This window comes from Corvus moneduloides, chromosome 3 (assembly GCF_009650955.1).
Source record: "Corvus moneduloides isolate bCorMon1 chromosome 3, bCorMon1.pri, whole genome shotgun sequence".
NCBI classification, from domain to species: domain Eukaryota; kingdom Metazoa; phylum Chordata; class Aves; order Passeriformes; family Corvidae; genus Corvus; species Corvus moneduloides.
This window is the reverse complement of record NC_045478.1, coordinates 21297436-21306879: the sequence shown is the minus strand read 5'-3', so window position 1 is coordinate 21306879 and position 9444 is coordinate 21297436. Positions and strand designations below refer to the sequence as shown.

Here is a 9444-nt window from a genome sequence, read left to right as displayed (position 1 = left end):
ACATCTACTTACTACCCAGAGACAAATAAGAAGCAAAGCAGTGGATCAGTAAGCTGTGGACTTTTAAAGGTTGCTTGTACCAGACAGTCCAAGAGCAGGAGCTTGCCAAACCTTATTTCTCGGAGAAATCCACTGGACTTCATAAAATAACGGAATAAAGGTGTAATCTAAAAAATTACTTAAGAGTGACGTTCCTAGATGCTCAGGTGGGCTGAAGCCCAAGGTCATTCTCAGACTATGATGGCTCTGTCCTCTCTAAGGCAGCAAGACGAGAAAAGGCTCGCTATGGGAGATTAACCTCTTTAGAAAAGGGGGATGCACGTATTGCCACCCTTTCCAGACTTGCTTCGTACCTTGCACTGACATAGGTCACCCAGGACTTGTGAGAGGAAGGTTACATGTCAATGATAATAAAGTTGCTCTTAGGTTTTTGTGGAAGATCCCAATCTGCACAGCAAGCATCCTTTAGCTCTTTCTCAAGTTCCCTTCAAATGCTGGCTGGTGAAACACTTGTGTCTCAGCAGATTAGACCATATCAAAATGATAACTATGAAACAGGAGTGCATTGGTTTCTCGTAAAAGCTCACTGTACGCAGCCAGTATTTCTGCTGCTTTCGTCACAAAACAAATGAACAGGGATTTAGCATAACATACTGAATTTGTTCTATGGAAAGAACAGTCAAACAACAGTTTATAAGATTCTGGAGATAGCATGTTTTCCAAGCAGTACTTCAAACTCCCTCCCACTTTGAACACTGGCTGAGATGAATGTGGTATTGCCTGCAGTGCACTGTAGCTTCTGACAGCGAGCAAACCCAAATATAATACTAAAGTTTGGAAAAAAATAGTACCCTTCAGAAATAATCTTTTCAGCCATATTCTGAAACGAAAAATATTAGAACATTGTAGAACAGCCCTAGCCTCATATACTTCAAATTTACCGATACTGAGAGCTAACAGTTATCGTGCCACCTTCTTGTGAGACTCCCCACCTAAGTTCTCAGCCAGAGGTCTGGGCATGGCTCAGGGATGCATGGCACTTTCAGATGTTCACAGTTGAGTATCAGCCTCGCTCACAGAGAAATTAATTCCCTAATGGGATTCCAACTTAATAGTACTTTAATGGAGACAGCAAAATAAAAGTATACTTAAAAAAACCAAACATTACCTCCCAGAGTGGTAGTTTTATTTGTATGCATTCAATAGCACGCAGTTTTTTTCACAGGAATATAAGCATAACAATGGTGAAACATCCGTATCAGATCTGGCTGTATTCCATTTCAAAGGATTCAAAAGCAGATGCAAGGAATTTCACAGGAGGCAGTGGCAGGACAACCTGCTCCAGAAGAAGTTTCTGCTTAATCCCCACTGATGTAATTCTTGGCTGATTTCACAAAACGTGTAGACTATACCCCTTAGAAAACTAATATACATATATAAAAATCTGTATTTCTTATAGATTTCTGTACAGTAATATTTACAATATATTGCAAAGATTTCAGTCTGATCTCATTGCAAATACCTGCTTCCAGGCCATAAACCCCAGACTTTGTACCTTTCTCCTGTTATGCTACAGCTGCAGATATTGCCCCTTGTCACAGCACTGGAGAACCATGAAACACTTGGGTGTAAACAGCAGTTTGTTCTGCACACTTGCACCCCATTTGACTATTTTTGTTTACATAGTTCTAGTTAAACAAAATAATTGAATTTATGACTAGCCTTTGTCTTCATCTGCCGTTTTAGGCTCCCCAGACAACTGGAAAACCAACTCTGTTGCTAAAACTTCTGTTCAAACTGCAACAGTCCACTTTTCCACAGCTTAACACCAAAGCTGGAAAATTCTACCCATCCCAAAGGATGTCTTTTGTAATCAAATTGTTAAAAAAAAAAACAAAACCAAAAAATGATGATTTTTTTTGGAAAAAAAGATAGGTAGTGGCTAACATTAGCAAGTTTTTCTCATTTTGAAGGATATGACTGAAAGACCCAGCAGAAGAAAGGAAAACCCTTTACATGTAACAGCGGAATGAACACCAGAGCTTTCATCATTTGGAAAAAGCACTTAATTACCCATTCCCAAAATGTATGGAGAAAGAAAGTTTGTCATCTATTTTTGTTCTGACATATAGGAAATGCAAATTATTAGCTTCCCCAGAAGGTATTATTAAATAACGGGAATCTATAGCTTATCAGGCAAAGATCTTAAGACAGGTCCACATCACCTCTGAAATAAACGGGAATACTTGGGATTCCTACAGAGTTTGAACAAAGCCAGAGAAATTTTGCCTCATCAGTGTGGAAAGTCACCTGAACTCTACTGAACTATCCACAAAGACAAAAAGAGGGATTAAAAAAATACTCAGAATGGGTCCAGTTCTGATTTCACTAACCTCTGCCATAAAACCCCCACAAAACTGACTTTCAGAAAAGCCAATGTTCAGCATTTTCAAGCAAATTAAACATATTCCTTCCTAACATTGAAAACTCATGAGCAATACATCTTTCATCTTAACTTTTGAAATCTGCTCAACTGAAAGAGCAAAAACAAACAGAAGTTTGAAAATGAAACCAAAAATTTCTTTGGAAACAAAACAAATTAATTCTCCTCTCCTGTGGCAGGGAACTGGATTGTAACTCAAAAGATTTTTCCTGCACTCTGAGCTATCTACAGTGATCCATTTTTTCAAAGAAAAGCAATCCTTACCTCTGACATATAAATATATATGTGGTACAGAATCTTGCAAAGGGAGCATGGATGGAAGAGATACAGCAGTCAGTATTCCTGACTAATAAACCTAGACCATGTTCCTTAAAAACTTGCACCTTAAGTGTATAAATCTAATCATATTAGCAGCCTCTTAAAGTTTTCTGAGAATCATCCTTTTATAATAATAACAAATATACATGGAGATTTCATTATGTAAGAAAATATCCACAGACACTGTGTTCTCTCTAATTTTGAAGGAGCTCACACAAACTATTTAGTTTTCTCCCAATTGAGAAGTGGGTTCAACAATTATTTTATCTGTAATTGTAACCTATCTTGAGAACTTCAGACATGTAGACCTTAGTACCTAACACTAGAAACAGAAGACAAATGTCTTGCATCTCCAAACTGGTGCTATAATTGAGAACTAACCATCCAAGGACTGATAAGCACATTTAAATCCCATGGAAATGAAACACAGATGATATTTAGCTGATGTCAACGAGCTCTTCAAGGGCAACTCTTCCACAACTGTGGTAACACAAAGTAAGCTTTTAACCTCTGCTGGGCCAACAGGTGAAGTCAACATTATGCCAGTCGGGCAGCTTCCACAGACAGGCATCAGTGCAAATGAAAAGGAAAGTGGCTCTGGCTTTTTTTTTTTTTTTTTTTTTTTTGCATTGTCTTGTGTTTTGAAATGCTTTGATTTTCTAGCAAGCAGCTACAGATTGGGGAGATAGTGCATAGGCCTCATTCATTACACTAATGATACAAAGTATCACCTTTTAAAACACGTTTAGCTCAGGGAACCCAAATGAAGCATTTTACTGATGATATTAAGTAGGGTGCTGTCTACACTGGGTGTCATCAGGACATTCCCTGGCCTGGCTGTACCCTAACATGCCTTCCTGCCTTGCAGCACAGCGATGCCGCCTTGCACAGCCCTCCTGCAGACCCACACCAGGGAAGCATGGCTTTGCATAGCCTGGCATAGCTCCCTAACATGATTCTGTAAGAGCCTGCTCACTCACTGCATCAAACCAAAGGCGTGACACCACAACTGCCAAACCCTGCAATGTTTGCAGTGCCAGAGTCAGGCACACATTACAAACAAATTGTACCATTCTGCAAGGCAGAAACAATGCAAAACCTCTCTCAATACCTGTTTCTTGGAACCATGCTCCTGGAAGTATTTTGTGCTATTCTTTTCCAATGGCTGAGCAAGCAGTGTGACAAACTAGCAAGAGCAAACTAGATGGATACAAGATGCACCAATTTGGCTTGCATACTCTCAGAGAAAGAGAGGTTTGGCATGGATTTAGCTTACAACATGTTTGCCAAGTATCTCAGGTAAGGCTGCCACAGTTAGTCCTCTCCAGCCAAGCAAATGATGTTGAATGACGTCAGGATGAGCTCTGATCAAACAGCCCTGGTAAGGCAGAGCCTTTAAACATCCAGGTGGAGTCTGTCTGCAAGGGAACACCTGACCCTGAGGTCATTGCCACTTCATTCCCACTTTCTCCCTCCATCCTTGTTGACAAATTCATTGCTGGAAAGAGATGGGTGCACAACACAGACCTTCTGTCGCAGCCTGGAATGACATCCTGAGGCAGTGAGCTGATGTTGAATATTATTGTGGATAGCAGCTGCTGCCACACTTCGCTTTTCCAGGGGCTTTTGTTTCCTGCTGTCTTTCTGGGGCACAGTTCACAATCTCCACTTTTCGCTGCAGTCTTGGACACCCTTGGGCTTCCAGGGGATGTGGTGAAGGTAGGAAGCAATAATAAAATACTAAACTTAGACAAAGTAGACACAAGCCAGATGAGGGAAAAGTTTCTTCCCACGTCTGGTTTTGTTCAACTTCCAAGTCAACAATTCTGAAGAAAAAAGAAAAAGAGTGTCATTTGTTATTTATCACATCAGACAAGCATAATGTGATACTCTAAAGCTTTTATTCAGCTGCCTATGGCTATTGCCAACATAGTAAATTACCCTCCCAGGAGACTTCCACTTGAATAATGCCCATCCATTTAAGAATGATGAGAAATTCAGGGCTGAATAATCTTGATTCAAATCAGGAAGGAGGATGCAGAGTGAACCCTCTTCTTAGAATCAAGCAGAACTGTCAGTGAGAGGACCTGAACTGCAAAAGTGAACCCAAGCAGCTTTCCACCAAGAAATAGCAATGCCCAACTTGCCAAGGACCTCAGTTTTCTGAAGCTCACAACCCACACTCTGCAATCATCACGGTGATGAAACATGCTAAAGAACCTGATCCTTCAAATAGCTCTTTTATTTACTCGGTGCTCCACCAGGTCCCAGAGAGCTCATGAAAAATTAAACAGAGAACATAAAATATGAATGGAATGATCACTGGCCCATAAAAGCTCTGCAGTTCCTGAATGCTGTTTTATACATAACAAATGTTGGGATTTCGGGAATGAGGTTTCTGCCTCATTGTCCAAAGAAGGTGCAACAATTTTCAAGTTTCTGTATAAAAAAAGGAACTTCCAAGCATGTGCCTGAGAGCACCAGGAAGAGTACTTTGCTTCGCAGCACAGCACAGCAGTCCACTGCCCTTTAATAAGCAAACTAAACAGAGCCAAATACTTGGATATTGTGAAAACATACAGATATCCAACTTGATGCTGTATTGTCAGAGAAAGTGTAGGACTGAATGAAAATTTAGATCAGAACTACAAGACTCATCTTGCAATCACGTGGTGATAACAACTCTCTCCTTAAATTCTGTCCAGTAAATGTAATATTTAACTTATGGTAACTCTTAATGATCCTTGTCCTTTATTCTGGGTACTGTGTACAGGTATTTTTAGCTGACCTTTCTGAACTTTCCACTTCTGTGGCCTAAATGATAAGTATGTTCTCAGTTTTCAGAAATTACCCTAGAGCTGAGATCTAACAGTTGAGAGTCAGCTCTAGTATTCTTAAAATTAGGTTTATAAATAAGGACCCTCTGAATTAGTCTTCCCTAGGCTGTCAAAAATTTTGGTGCCAACGGAAATTGCTAGGAGCGTAAAGTGCTCCCTTTTTTTAGGTATTAAAGTTATTGCAGAATAAACATAGACTCACTTAAATAAACTTGCTGTTTACTTCATGGAGATCTTTTCACCACCTTGTTAGGTTGGTGGTGTACTACCATTTTATCTTATATGGTAAAAATAAAAAGCCATTGACCAAGCCCATGTGAGGTTACACCAGTTCAGCCCCACCAGTACTTCCCACCCTCCTGCCCTTGCCTTTGCCCTGGTGCAGCACCTCCTCTGCGCAGACTAGATGCTCCCTGGGGTGCTCACCAGCATCTCCTGACTCAGCTGCAGCACTGGACATGCTTAGCACCCTGCAAATGGATGGGGAAAGGGCCAGCTTCTCCCTCTGGAGCCAGCTCTGTGGTGACAACTGTGGCTCTGGCCTTGGACCCTACCCCCATCAGAGGCATTCAGGAGCAAACAGGCTTTAATTTTGTTGTTTTTCTTGTGTGGTTCATGCTTGCTGGAATCTGCCTCTCACCCTCTCATTTGGTAAGGCTGACAGCTGGCAAGGAGCTTCACAAAACCACCACCTTCCTCATTTTGTTTTGCATATCTCCCTGGCCTTTTATCACAGAAGGATGAGCAAGGAGAAATTATTAGTTCAGGAGAGCCCTTTCTTCTCTCTAAGGTTATTTGGGAAAGAATTTGTTACATAACAACACTTCTTTTAAATTGTCAGCTGGATACCTGAGAACATTCTTATCTGCAAGGCCTTGAAAAGTTTGTGTAAAACGGCTTTCTTCCTGTCTTCCTCCTCTTGCAGGAAAAAAATAGGCTTTTGAGAAAAATTCTAATTCTAAAAGTGAACCAAATTTCACATCATTAAAACCAGTTTCAAGTAAGTAAATGGATTTTTGCCTTATATGGATTAAAGGAATTTAGAGTGACAGCCTCACATACACATAGGAATGAGGCTCAAGGACTACAATTCTCCACATTCATAAGGCCCACATGCTCTATCAACAGCTGTATCTACACCAAATGATGTTCTTCTCACGCACCAATTACGAACTGTCAGAAAATATACATGTAATCCTTCATATCAAGACCTACTCATGCAATTTTTAAATACCTCACTGTAAGCTTTGGTAGTTATCCTAGGGGCTTTACATACTGGAAGGAGAAAAGCTGTTATCTCATAGATTATCAATACTACAGGCTCCGTGAACATAGTTCTTTTTCAGGAGATCATATGCAAAATAAACACTGCTTTTATTAAACCCAGAACATCAGCTTTTACCAGAGCTAAATTTGTTCTGCTTCTGTCTGTGAAGTAACTGATTTCTACACCTAGATCCACACTTTTGTGTTAATTATCTTTATCTTCAAACAGTGAAGTACCCCTCTGACCCAGGCAAACCACACAACCCGTTCCCATCACCAAACCACACAGCAAAACCCACTGCAGAGGAAAACCCAGTCGGTGAAATGCTATGAGGTCACCTGGAACAAACTTTTATGGTCCCAACAGAAAGCTGTGGAGGAAATAAGATTGCTAGCAGGGGCACTGACTCAGTTTTGCCTTCCTGATACTTGGGGGTGCCTATGTGTAAGGGCAAGGAGAGAGAGTGAAGGAAAGTAAAGAGGGGAAAACTGTAGCAGTGTAGTATAAATACATTACACTCCTGATGAGTAATAATTTCAGCAGTACAGTATAAGTACAGTGTACTCCTAATTATAGTAGTCTGTTCAGCCTGTTATCCAAATAACTGTAACTAAGGGTTGAATACTTTTCTAAGTTTTTTTTCTAGCATTTAAGATAGCAGAAATCAGAGGAAATAAGCTATTTGCAAAGCAGGAATCTGCGAAGTGCAGGCATCCTTCACAGACACTGACTCTTTAATTTCCTGTGGGGGGTCTGATCTAAACCTGGCAAGCTGCAAGCATTTACTTGTTTGCATTTTGGTTTTTTTAATAACACAGATTTCTGCTTTGCAAAAAAGCCTCTCTTGGAACATGTGGTTAACAAATACATTTTCCTCCAGCCCTTCCTGAAAAGACAAATACAAATCATAGGAAGTCAACTGCTCTTTAAAAAGGAAAGAGAAACACAAATTGCCAGGGCGAGGCTTTGCACACACCTTGAGTTCATCAGGCTCCAACCCATGCTGAATGAAGCCATCATGCCAGTTCCTGGATCACCTTGTTAGTCTCCTTGGCTTTCTTACACGTGTACAACCATTTGATTATCCGAGCGTTGCGCTCAATCACGGAGGTGCTGCTGGGGACCTGCTCTGTGAGCTCGTCCTCCAGCAGCCCCTCATCCCCGCTGTGCCTCGTGAACTCACTCTCGGATGTTGCCACGCTGATGCTGCGGATCTTGAAGGAGACATTGTCAGACACCACGGAGAAGTTCTCTCTCCCAAGATCCTCAATGACCTCCTGCTCCAGGCCACAGTACTTGAAAAATGTTTCAAACTCAGCAAAAGACTTGGAGTAGCGAGAGCTGATGTCCGACTGGGAGCGATGGAGACCTCTCCTCTTCACCTCCTTGACCTCTGCAGGAGGTGTACTCAGTTTTGAGGGTCTCTCATGCTCCTTTGTAGATATCCCTGCCCCTTCAGTGCTCACAGGGACAGTCTGCACCGCTTCATGGTGGCTTGGCTCATGGTCACCATCCTTTGCTGAGAGAGGCTCGCTGCTCTCGCTGGCTGCGATGTCCTCCATGACTCTGGGCAACTCAGGGGACGCCAACTGCTTCTCCTTTATGGACCCGTGGAATATCCTCCTCACCAAGTTCCCCCGTGAGCTGTCCTGGCTTTGACCTCTCCCAAGCTCACATTTCTGACGGTAGATCACTAGGGAATCCGGCCGCATCTGCCTCTTGGTGCTGCGCCTGGCGATGGGGGCACCGTGCTGCAGGGGGGCTCGGCAGGAGTTCACCGCCTTGCCCAGCTCCAGGGGCTTCGCGCCCGTCCCTCTGCCCAGGTCCCTGCTCGCTGCTTTGCTCTCCACGGAACAGGTCTCGCTGCTGCTCTCCGAGGCTGAGCTGAGCGCGATGACGGGATCCTGCCTGGTGCTGATGACCTGCTGGCTCTTTACGTACTTGGCCTTATCGGCGGCCAGTCTCTCCACGGCACTTTTCCTGCCCGGCTTGCCGGCCTCCAGCTGCTTGCGGAGGTACTCGGGCCCCTTGTTGAGGAGCCGCAGGGGGAGGGAGGAGTGGAGGTCGGAGATGGCGTGCATTCCCACGGCCCGGGAGAGTTCAGCTGGCATAGCAGTTTCAGGGACGCGGATCCAGCTTCCAGTCCCGGGAGGGAAGTGAGATAAGAAAAGAAAAAGAGGAAAGAAAGGAAAACCGCGGTGCAGGACAGCCCGGACGCGCAAGCGGCAGCGCGCTCCGCGGGCCGCGCTCCCCGCACCGTCGGGGCGCCGCGCGTCCCGCCCGCCCGCCGGCTGGCACAGCCAATCCCGGCCGGCAGGAAGGGAGGGAAGCAGGCAGGAGCCGCCCTGGGGGGGGCAGCGGCCCGGCCCCTGCCACCGCCCGCGGGACTGGGGCGGCCGGGGCTCGGGCGGCACGGCGCTGCGACGGCGCGGGGCGCCTGCGAGGGCGCCGGGGCACTCGGAAGGTTTGCTCCCCTCGGGAACAGCCTCTCTCGGGTCGCCCCTTGGGTACGGGACGCTGCTTCAGGGCCTGACCCAGCGCACCCCAGCGCATCTCCCCCTTCGGGTGGCACCACCTTG

At 44.2% G+C, this 9444-nt stretch overlaps 1 protein-coding gene across 1 annotated transcript; it reads right to left on the bottom strand.

The window, feature by feature from the left end:
* Window positions 1–3143: 3143 nt before the first annotated feature.
* On the bottom strand, window positions 3144–9136 carry FAM110C (family with sequence similarity 110 member C). Its single transcript, XM_032104566.1, has 2 exons — window positions 7842–9136; window positions 3144–4587 (listed from the first exon to the last, which is right to left on the bottom strand). The coding sequence occupies exon 1, from the start codon at window positions 8974–8976 to the stop codon at window positions 7882–7884; it is 1095 nt and encodes a 364-aa protein (XP_031960457.1). The 5' UTR covers window positions 8977–9136; the 3' UTR covers window positions 3144–4587; window positions 7842–7881.
* Between the last annotated feature and the right edge of the window lie 308 nt (window positions 9137–9444).

Excerpts from the sequence above, each read along its gene's own strand:
- FAM110C (XM_032104566.1), bottom strand. The coding sequence starts at position 8,976 with ATGCCAGCTGAACTCTCCCGGGCCGTGGGAATGCACGCCATCTCCGAC.